Source organism: Bufo bufo, chromosome 1 (assembly GCF_905171765.1).
Source record: "Bufo bufo chromosome 1, aBufBuf1.1, whole genome shotgun sequence".
Classification (NCBI taxonomy): domain Eukaryota; kingdom Metazoa; phylum Chordata; class Amphibia; order Anura; family Bufonidae; genus Bufo; species Bufo bufo.
In genome coordinates this window covers 642,323,093-642,335,259 of record NC_053389.1, presented here as the reverse complement: position 1 = coordinate 642,335,259, position 12,167 = coordinate 642,323,093, and the positions used below count along the sequence as shown (strand labels likewise).

At 41.2% G+C, this 12,167-nt stretch overlaps 1 protein-coding gene across 2 annotated transcripts in view; it reads left to right on the top strand.

The window, feature by feature from the left end:
* The window catches only part of LIPC (lipase C, hepatic type), a 284,375-nt gene extending 273,212 nt beyond the window's left edge, over positions 1-11,163 (top strand). For both annotated transcript variants that reach the window (XM_040413885.1, XM_040413884.1), the window contains exons 9-11: positions 6,451-6,571; positions 8,327-8,536; positions 10,782-11,163. In XM_040413885.1, the coding sequence (XP_040269819.1) occupies positions 6,451-6,571; positions 8,327-8,536; positions 10,782-10,896 (446 nt within the window). In that variant the 3' untranslated portion in view covers positions 10,897-11,163. The remainder of the gene's footprint in view (positions 1-6,450; positions 6,572-8,326; positions 8,537-10,781) is intronic.
* Positions 11,164-12,167: the final 1,004 nt, after the last annotated feature.

Here is a 12,167-nt window from a genome sequence, read left to right as displayed (position 1 = left end):
AACGCCATATCAGCATCCCTTTGTGAGGTATTGGTCATGCCAAACTAATTTAATCAGTTTCTATGAGGAGGTAAGTTCTAGACTTGACAGCGGCGAATCAATGGATGTCATATATATCTGGACTTCTCCAAAGCATTTGACACTGTACCACATAAAAGGTTAGTATATAAAATGAGAATGCTCGGACTGGGAGAAAACGTCTGTATGTGGGTAAGTAACTGGCTCAATGATAGAAAACAGAGGGTGGTTATTAACGGTACACACTCAGATTGGGTCACTGTTACTAGTGGGGTACCTCAGGGGTCAGTATTGGGCCCTATTCTCTTCAATATATTTATTAATGATCTTGTAGAAGGCTTGCATAGTAAAGTATCAATTTTCGCAGATGACACTAAACTGTGTAAAGTAATTTACACTGAAGAGGACAGTATACTACTACAGAGGGATCTCGATAGATTGGAGGCTTGGGCAGATAAGTGGCAGATGAGGTTTAACACTGACAAATGTAAAGTTATGCACATGGGAAGGAATAATGCAAGTCACCCGTACATACTAAATGGTAAAACACTCGGTAACACTGACATGGAAAAGGATCTAGGAATTTTAATAAACAGCAAAATAAGCTGCAAAAAACAGTGTCAGGCAGCTGCTGCCAAGGCCAATAAGATAATGGGTTGCATCAGAAGGGACATAGATGCCCATGATAAGAACATAGTCCTACCACTTTACAAATCGCTAGTCAGACCACACATGGAGTACTGTGTACAGTTCTGGGCTCCTTTGAACAAGGCAGACATAGCAGAGCTGGAGAAGGTCCAGAGGAGGGCAACGAAAGTAATAACTGAAATGGGGCAACTACAGTACCCTGAAAGATTATGAAAATTAGGGTTATTCACTTTAGAAAAAAGACGACTGAGGGGAGATCTAATTAATATGTATAAATATATCAGGGGTCAGTACAGAGATCTATCCCATCATCTATTTATCCCCAGGACTGTGACTGTGACGAGGGGACATCCTCTGCTTCTGGAGGAAAGAAGGTTTGTACACAAACATAGAAAAGGATTCTTTACAGTAAGAGCAGTGAGACTATGGAACTCTCTGCCTGAGGAGGTGGTGATGGTGAGTACAATAAAGGAATTCAAGAGGGACCTGGATGTATTTCTGGAGCGTAATAATATTACTGGCTATAGCTACTAGAGAGGGGTCGTTGATCCAGGGAGTTAATCTGATTGCCTGATTGGAGTTGGGAAGGAATTTTTTATTCCCCTAAAGTGGGGAAAATTGGCTTCTACCTCACTTTTTTTTTTTGCCTTCCTCTGGATCAACTTGCAGGATAACAGGCCGAACTGGATGGACAAATGTCTTTTTTCGGCCTTATGTACTATGTTACTATGTTACTATATGAGTTTCACTTTTTAAATTGAATTACTGAAATAAATTAAAGAGGTTATCCTGAAAAAGATAATGCTGACTTACTGTATCCTCAGGATAGGTCATCATTATCACATCAGCATGGGTCCAAGTCCCAGCATCCCCACTTATCAGCTGTTTTAGGGCACCACTATGCTTACCTGAGCTCTGGTAAATAATGCAGGCTCTCGACAGCTCGGCATCATATAGTGACAATGCACGGTATTGCAGCTCAGCCCCATTGACTTGAATGAGGCTTACCTGCAACTACTAGGCCATGTGACCAATGTACAGTGATGTCACTGGCCTAGTAAGAGACTGTGGTGCTCAAGGCCTCTTCTAACAGCTGATTGGCGGGGGGCCCTGATGCTGATGACCTATCCTGAGGATAAATATTAATAAAACTTCGTGGCACTCGTGGCCGTCTGCTTGCTGCTGGAAGTCGGGTTCCCACCCCGTCTTGAGGATAAATTACAAATATCTTTCCTGGATAACTCCTTTTACTTTTCGATGATATTCTGTTTATTGAGATGCACTAGTATATAGCAGCATTCAAAAAGTTAAGGATTACTAAATAAAGCCTTTTCCCTTGTCTTAGACCCATAGTGGACTATTCTGTATAAAATATTTAGTTTGTTCAAATTACAACTTCGAACATGGATTAGCCTTTACTATGAAAACCAAAACTACAACTGATATGTTTGTTGAGAGGTTTAATTTTGGGTGGGGTTGACCGTCCTATAGGAAAACTTTATGGCCCCGATTTATCAACAGGGAACAATTTGAACCTTTAATGTCTTCACATTTGTCTATTTGTGTCAAAGTGATGGTCTGTGAGTTAAATTTATGCAAGTGGGAAGAAAGGGATGCAAATGAGCTCTGCCTCTAATGCCACCAAATGTAAGGCAGCTATCCTATAAGTCAATGTTCAACATTTGCATTCAAAATTTGTGATCAAGTGAACTGGCATGTTTTTATATATAATTACATTGCAGAGGTAGTCCAGACCCTCAAGAGCCTCACTACATTTGAGGCATATCTCAAGGGGGAGCTCAGCATGAGGTTGGGGACTGCATTATATTTTGAATTATTCTTAAAAAGAATCTGACAGCTTCAATACACCTGCCAAACAAGAGTAAGTAGTGTATGGTATAAGTGGTGGTTATGTAATTTTTATCTTCATGCTCCCTTGTATCCCGATGCTGTGCTCCTACAAACCAGCAGTAAAATGCATTGAGAGGACTCCTCCTTGAGTCCTCTCCATTATGTGTGTGAACACAGGAGTCCTCTCAGTGCATTTTACTGCTGGTTTGTCAAAGAACAGTGTCAGAATGCAAGTAAGTATGACGATAAAAATGACATAACCAAATTGCATCACTTACACTATGCACCAGTGTGGGGAATATGAAGAGATATAATTATGAAATTACCTCACATCTGAGCCATACACAGATTACGTTTTCGAGACCCCGGGAACGGGCCTCGTTTATAGGATGCAGGGAAGGGGAGATATGAACAACGCCTAGTAGGTACCCAATTAGCAACGTCATGTTTGGTCTCCACATGTACCAGGGATTTGAAGAGTTAGAATTCATATTGGGTTTTTGGATTTCTAGCTATCATAGCCAAGGGGGGAGAGAGTAGGATCCTCCCAGGGGTGGAAGGGACATGACCGACCAAGGATTAATTGCCTGTGCGAGGCAGCGGCCATTGTCTTACTCTAAGGGGAAGTCACACCATGTATCAGACTGTCAGACCTGGAAACCCTGCTGACATCACTGCCCCCCATGTGACTACAGCTTTAAAGGGCTCATATAACTGGTATCTGACTTATCTCTGTTATCTCTGACTGTACCATCACCTGTATTTGCATCTCTGACCATTGTATATATTCTTTGTGTACATAGTGTTATGTCTAGTACGCCCTTAAGGTGATTAAATATATGATTTAATCTTGTGCTGTTCTTTTGTCTCAGATCCACGAATCCCACACGTCCGTGTCTCGGTTTAATGTTACATGCTACCTGGGCTGGTTTATGGCCCAATATAATCCTGTTAACGGATCAGGCTAATAGCTAACGAGGAACTGGTGGCAGTCTACTGGGCTGGCAGGGCTCTGTTTCACTGGGGTACTAAAAAGGCTCTCTCAGCTTGTCACTCCCCATGCCTCCCTGTGCCCGTGTTGAAAGGGAGTGTCTGTTTAAAACTGTGCCAAGCTAACTTACGTACTCCCAGGGAGTGCTGAATGTCACGTCTTGGTAATAGGTGACGAAACCGCACCAAGTGATCCTGACATACCGTGACGTCAGGTGGGGCTGCGAGGTGCGGTTCGTCACAACCTGTTCCTCTAAACAGGTGAATCCCCCAGTGGGAACCCAGTCCCCCAGCCTTGCACAAGCGGCGCATGATACAGTAGACTGACTGCGCTACATAGACAGACAGCATATACACCTCAACCAGCCTATTTTCATATAAAAAACTGGGTAGATTATTTAGAAAACTACCAGGTTTAGGGAATATTCACATCTGTGTTGGAGGCTCTGTTCAGTGTTTCCACCTCAGATTGCATGCAAGACTTCATTTTCCACCAAAAAAGCAGGTACCTGAATGGACCACAGGTAGTATTTGAATGTAGCTGTATAGTGGGCCCCGAGACTGAATTTTACTGGTGGGCCATAGGCACCTCAGTCTGACACTGTTATATACGATATACTATAGTCATTTCAAATAGTTGTGGGAATGTTTCAGGGAGGAATTGCTGACCAGGATTATTGAGTCTAAGTGACTCAGGCTCTTAGATACAATGGGGCACATTTCTTTTTTGTGCCACTTCTGTGACGTAAAAAAGTAGATTTTTTTTTAATGGTGAACAGAAACTGGAGTAAATTATAGTTATACATTTGAATTTCTGGGGCATGGACTGTCATTTGTCATTTCTAGACAGTTCTATTAATTTGTTGATTAATGTAGAAAATGTAAATCTGATATTGTATAGTGCATGACAGTCTCTTTCTAACAAACCTAGAACCAGCCCTGTACCTCACATGGATCCAGAGAGCTCGCCATTCATTGTTCTGCCAGATTTATGTCAAGCTGGCAGCTTAGGGGGCGTGCACTTTCAGGGGGTGTCCTTTCTACTGCACCTGGCGGCAGTTGAAGGATAGAATTAAGCATGTCCTTCTGTCCCAGTGATCAGGAAAGAGAAATTACAGAGCAAACAGCAGGTGGCACTATTCGGATAGATTTCATTGAATAAGACCTCATGCACACGACCGTTGTTTTATCCTGTGTCCGTTTTTCGTGATTTTCTGCGGACCCATTGACTTTCGTTGAAAACTCGGCTAATGCACCGTTTGTCATCCGCGTCCGTGATCCGTGGTCCCAGTCTGTCAAAAAAATATAACCTGTCCTATTTTTTTCAAGGAAAACTGTTTGCGGACCCATTCAAGTCAGTGGGACCGTGAAAAAACGCGGAGGCACACAAGATTGTCATCCATGTCCGCGTCCGTTTTTTTCCTATCATTTGCATGGCAAACTTGACTTAGACTTTTTTTTACTTTCCTTCATGTCTGGTGATCCTCCAAAAATAAAGGAAGACACACGGAAACAAAAACGGAAACGGATCACAGAACAACGGAACCCCATTTTGCGGAACGGAACACAGCAACGGTCGTGTGCATGAGGCCTAACTCAGTGGTTATAACTCAGTGGCTCTAAAAATTTTTTATTTAAATGCAATTACAAAAGTATTCAGATCCATGTGCTGGTTTGAAAAAAGTTGAATATTTTTTGTGGGACAACCCCTTTTAGGAATCACCTGTGACTTTCTGTGGTCCCTTTGCAACTACAGTGGGCTTAAGTGTAATCTTTGTGAGATCTAAAAGCCAGGAAACTCACATATTACAAGAATGAGAGAGGGGGCCATGTTTTCGGTATATTAAATCAATGGCAATAAAAAAAAGAATTTGTCATCAGTTATACAGTTTATATAAAGACTAATTATGGTACAATTAAGAAATATAAAACTTTCCAACTTGATTTATATTCTCACTAATTAGTAAGCAAATAGAAATTTGTTGCATACATTCTGAGACTGAAAACACCGTCTTACTATGTCCTACTTACACATCCGATGGGTTAGTTACAGTTTATAAGTATAGGTAATATGCAGTGAGCTAAACAGAGAAGTACCAATATACTCACCATCCTGGAAGATAATAGCTCTGACCCAGAACTTGGAATATATGCTGCTCTAGGTCCATGCAGAGTCATCTTGCCTGGCCCTGTCAATCAAGAAGGAGAGGGAGGGGCTGGTAGAGGAGGTAGGAGTAGCTTGGGCCCGCCCTCAGTGCACTTACCCGCTCATTTGCATATGGATTAAAGCAAGAGACAGCTAAGTGAGAGGTATTATTACATTCAGTTGAGGTGGTCCTAAAAGGCCTTGTGCCTGGTTTATCAGTGAATTTCCTGGTGCCAGACTGCCTTGAACTGTGGAAATATAGTTGGGAATTGTGATCATTTTGAGGGCAGGTTGTATAATCTGTGATTTACTGCTTCAGAAGAAGCAGTTAAAGGGGTATTCCCGTTTTAGAAAGTTTCCTTTATCCACTGGATAGGGGATAACTATCAGATTGGTGGGGGTCCTACCACTGGGACCCCCATTGATCACGAGAACGGCCGATCAGGCATGTGTGCAGTGCTCCATTCATCTCTATGGGAATTCCGTAGATAGGTGAGCGTTGTACTTGGCTATCTCCGCTATTCCCATAGAAATGAATGGAACGGTCACCCGTAAGCATGACCGGCTGCTCTGTTTATTTCAGAGGGGCTGCAAGGGGTACTGGGCCTCCTTTCTCATGATCGGTGGGGGTCTCAGTGGTAGGACCCCCACCGAGCTGATAGTTATCCCCTATCCACAGGATAGGGAATAATTCTAACAACGGTATATCCCGTTAAGATAAATTGCACATCTTATAATATAGTATATGAAAGAGCCACTAACATCATTCACAAATACAATTGCATTGACCCTTACAGCTTACCATTACCAGTTCAAGATGCAAGTAACCAACCACATTGCAGACAAGCAGCTTTTTCCTAAACTATCGGCATCTCTCACGGGAACTAAACAAGACGTAAAAGATGTATATTTAGAAATGTGAGTATTGAAGAAACAAGGCAATCAGTAATCCTCCGCAAATGATTCTCTGATTCATCCACACAGGGAATTTATGCATAGTTATTTTTAAACAAATCTATAGTAAAAGTTATTAAGCGTTTTCCCATATTGTATTACATCTAGAGATCACTTTTACAAAATGCCAGGTAATGGGAAGTACAGTGGCATCACATATATATTATAATAGGAGGACAATGACATCACGAGGCTAGGAAATTTATCTTTAGAAAAATGACTTATTGTTTGAATCAAGTTTTTATTTGAAACATATTTTTATAATTTTTGGTGTTTTTAAATTTTCACATATATAAAAAAATATATACTAAAATCCTGCAGTTTTCACACTGGCCATAAAGTCTAATATATCGATATTTCCCGTTCTATACAATGATGGTCACAATTTATCTACTTTCCCTCCCTGCTCAAAGACCTCTGTACTGGTCATAGAGCATGCCTAGAAAACGTCCTCATAGAATATCACATGTCTTTTGGATCCATCTGGCTGCTGTAAAGAATCTCTCTAAATTCTGTTAACAGTAACACAGGCAAGATGGCTGCCCCATGCACAGATGATACAATCAAAAATGTACAATCAAAAATGAAAAACACATAAAAAAAAGGGAATATGCTATATTGAAATAGCTCTTGTCCATGGTTTTGAGTATGGTATTGTAGATCATCCTCTTTCTACGAAAGAGCTGTAATACCAGATCAAACCTATAGACAAGAGTGGTGCTGTTTCTGAAAAAAATTAACAAAAAAACAACAACATATTTGATAATCCTTGACAACTCAGAGGACTAGTAAAGAAATAATAGCTTCTTCATTGTAGTGATACACAATGGACGTATTGTACACCTACGGTACCCAATGGCCTTCATACAGCTTCACTATTATAAAAATGCTCGATAAGGCTACTTTCACACTTGCGGCAGAGTGATCCGGCAAGCAGTTCCGTCGCTGGAACTGCCTGCCGGATCCGGCAAAACGTATGCCAACTGATGGCATTTGAAAGACTGATCAGGATCCTGATCAGTCTTAAAAATACCTGATCAGTCAGAAAAATGCATTGAAATGCCGGATCTGTCATTTCAGTGTCATCCCGAAAAACGGATCCGGCATTTATTTTTTTTCACCTTTTTTTTTCGGAAGGACGGATCCGGTATTCCGGTATTTTGAATGCCGGATCCGACACTAATACATTCCTATGGAAAAAAATGCCGGCATACAGGACTCCAGCATAATGTAAACCGGACGGATCCGTTATGCAGGCCATAGACTTCTATTATGACGGAATGAATAATGGAATGCCTTTAGAGGCATTGTTATGCATTCTGTCATGGAATTGTGTTATAGTCCGTGGTAACAGAATCCATAACGCAATTCAGCATATACCCGAACATGAACTGGAACTTCAAAATATGAACTTCGCCTATCCCTAGTGACTATCCATACAAAAAATATATATATTATAGTTTCCATCCCATCCAGTGACATTTTCTGGTTTCTGGAAAGCAGAGTAACAATGTTTTTTTTCTTTAATTGCATTCGATATCAATTTCAAAATACTATTAGAATGACATGAGATAATTTATTGGCTATTACAGTTTGCAGAACTTTCCACCACCTGCTGAAGATATAAGACAGTAGCCAAATGTTGCTTATTATACATATACGTGTTTTAGAACATTTAGGTGGCTTATGTGTTGTAAAATTCTAATATTTGTTTGCCAGATCTGGAGGCATAAAGGAGAGTGGAACCTATACTTTCCTCGTCACATTAGACACTGATATTGGAGATCTCATGATGATCAAATTAAAATGGGAAGGCAGTAAAGACATTAAGAATTTGTGGTACACCCTCCAAAAGAAGATTTCTTGGGACACACTCCCTGGACTCCTAGTGAAGAGAATAAAAGTCTTAGCTGGAGAAACTCAGGAGAGGTTAGTATCTAAAAAGAAACTCGTTAGTAATAATAATATATATATATTTTTTTTTATAATGTGCTCCTCATATAATAGTATTACTCTCTAGGCATGATGTACTATTTAAAATAAAAGGGGTTTGTGGGCCTTACTATTGATGGCAAATCACTGGAATATCCCTAGGATATGCAGATCTGACTGCTTGATCCCTCATTTTCAAGGTCTCAACAGTCAGACCTTGACAGGTCGCACATTTCTGGCTTATCTTAAAGAGGACCTTTCACTAGAATAAAAAATGTAAACTAAGCATACAGACATGGAGAGCGGCGCCCAGGGATCTCCCTGCACTTACTATTATCCCTGGGCGCCGCTCCTTTCTCCCGGTATAGGCTCCGGTATCTTCATATTTTCGGCTCAACTGGGTGGAGCCTGCCCGCGTCTCCTTCTCCCAGGCTGGAGTGCTGGCCAATCGCAGCGCTCAGCTCATAGCCTGAGAGGTTTTTTAGATTTTTTTTATTGTAGTGAAAGGTCCTCTTTAAGGATCATGGCTCACAATCCATTACATTTTTATATGATGAAAATGTGTTTGTACATATATAGGTTTCATATTTTAAGGAATTTACCATCTGATCTAAAGGGAATCTGTCACGTCATTTTCACCTACCCTAACAGCATTGCCCCACAGAAGATTTCAAATGTTTTTCAAACAGACCTGTGTGTGCTTTGTGTTTTTATTCCATGTCCAGAAACAGTGCTTTTAGGCCTCTTTCACACGAGCTTGACAGATTAGGTCTGGATGCGTTCATGGTGCGTTTAGTGAAACTCGCACCATTTTGCAAGCAAGCTCAGTCAGTTTTGTCTGCAATTGCATTCAGTTTTTTCCGCGCGGTTGCAATGTGTTTTGAAGCATTTTTCATGCACGTGATAAAAAACTGAAGGTTTACAAACAGTGATGGCCAGTTCGCATGCGAACTGCCATCTTTTTTCACAAGTCCGGCGAGGCACAGGTAAGCCCTTACTTGTGCCTGAGCCGGTCTGAAAACAAGTGTGGTCAGCGGGAGCAGGCAGTTCCGAGAACAGCCACCGGGGGCCTTCATCGGGCTGTTCTCGGAACTGCCTGCTCCCGGTGACCGCATTTGTTTTCAGACCGGCTCGCGGCACAGGCACAGGTAAGGGCTTACCTGTGCCTTGCCGGACTTGTGAAAAAAGATGGCAGCCTGCATATGTTTGCGGGCGAACAATGCGAACTGGCCATCACTGTTTACAAACATCTCCTACCAACCATCAGTGAAAAACGCATTGCATCCGTACTTTTTCACTGAAGCCCCATTCACTTCTATGGGGCCAGGGCTGCGTGAAAAACGCAGAATATAGAACATGCTGCGTTTTTCACGCAAAACAGAACTGATGCGTGAAAAAAAACACTCATGTACACAGACCCTTTGAAATGAATGGGTCAGGATTCAGTGCGGGTGCTGTGCGTTCACGTCACGCATTTCACCCGCACGGGAAAACTTGCTCGTGTGAAAGAAACCTTATTCTGCTGGAAAACAGTTACTCAGTGCCCGGCTGGGCAGAGTTTGCTGTTCCCTGTGCCGAAAGCAAACCAGACTTAAGAAGTGGGGACAGCTGCTTTCGCTGCTCATATCTTGGTAGCAGCTAGAGATATGGGCTTGGTCTTATTTGAAAGCTGGTATTTCAAGCTTTCAAACAATTTCTGATTCACAGCCTTATATCTACTATATTGGAACATAAAACATGTTTTTACTTTCACCTGCATTCTTTGCCATCTCGATTTCTAACAGCTATATCTTCCAATGTAATAAATATAATGCTGTGATACTGGTTTTGTTTGAAAGCTTGTATTGCCCATAACTCTAGCTGGTACTAATCCCAAGATATGAACAGCTAAAGCAGCCCTCCCTTCTTCTTAAGTCTGGTTTGCTTTGGGCACAGGGGAAGCAAACCCTGCCCAGTCGGCACTTGGGAGGCATTTTCCAGCAAATCAAAGCACTTTTCCTGGACATGGAATAAAGACACAAGGTACACACAGGTATGTTTGGAATGTTTTCAGTCTTCTGGAGGGGAAATCTAATAGGCCTTGACAATGTATCTTGCAGCTGGGCCATGGGCCCAGACAGCTATCTTCCAGATTGTGTAACTAACATGGAGACAGCCCGTATACTACATAGGGCAGTTCCTGAAGGTTATACTCCATTAGTCCTCTAAGCTTTCTCTGTCTGATTAATGTTTTTTTTTCCAGAATAATCTTTTGTGCTGAAAATGTTGATGACTTTGAACTCCATCCTGACCACGAGAAGAACTACGTAAGATGTTTAAGCAGACTTAGGAGGAAAAAGTCCCGAAAACATCTTTAAGAAGCAGGATAAGACAACTGACAAAATGATCTGATGAGATACTGATAATTCACTTAAAAGCATGATTTGGCAGACAGATCCTTGGAGCCAACCACCCCAGTTGCTGTCAGTAAATACATTTACAGCTCATTGAAAGATTGAGTAGACTGGCTTATTAACTTTCCTTTTGTCCCACTGTATTACAAGATCTTTGCATTTTTTCCATTATCAGTTTTTTACATCATGTTTCATGACTGTATGAAATAAATCAACATTTCACATAGTGGTTTATCCCATTTATTTGCAGATTCATAATTTCTAAATATCATTGCTCAAGAATTTTTGGGGTAGAAATGCAAAGATTTAAAATCTCCAATATTTAAATTATACAGTATTATCTACACTCCTTGCCATCTCTCACACTGGTTCTGGATGTAGTAAAAAAAAATAATTTTAAATTGTGCAACTTACAGTTCCTGAATAATCAGTGCCAGTATACCACTCCTTCCTTGCAATCTTCTGCTATTGGTGTAATACACCCCTAAGGCCTCATGCACACGGCCGTTGTTGTTTTGCGGTCCGTTTTTCACTGATCCGTTGTTCCGTATCTGATTTATTTTTTTTCTTCTCTGATTTAAGTCCTCTTCTGTTCCGTTATTCCACAAAACAAAAACATATCCGTATGGTTTCCGTATGCGATGCATTTTTTGCGGTACGGAAACAGTAACTTATTAATCACCAAACACATGAGCAATATGGGCTGGGCATAGCATTTCTACAGTATGGATCCGCAAAATACGGATGAAATACAGATGTGTTCCGTGTGCTTTCCATATTTTTTGCAGACCCATTGACTTGGATGAGGCCTCGGACCATGAGTTGCGGACAATAATAGGACATGCCCTACTTTTTTGCGGAACTGAAATACGGAAACGGAAAGCACACGGAGTACCTTCCGTTGTTTTTGCGGACCCATTGAAGTGAATGGTTCCGCATACAGTCCGCAAAAAAACGGAACGGAAGCGGAAAGAAAATACATTCGTGTGCATGAGCCCTAAGAAGGGGAATTTATCAAGCCTTGCACGCCAGACTTCTGGCTTCAAAAAGTCGCAAGTAGGAGGTCATTATTGCAACTTTTAGGGTTATTTCTGACACTTTTTGAGCACTGTGCCTTTCAGATTTGGAGTGAAAATTGGAACAAATCACTTTCGTGTCACATTTATAAAGTGTGATTTTTTATTTTTTTTTAAGTCACAACTCCACCCCAAGGATCCTCCAGGCGTACTTTTACT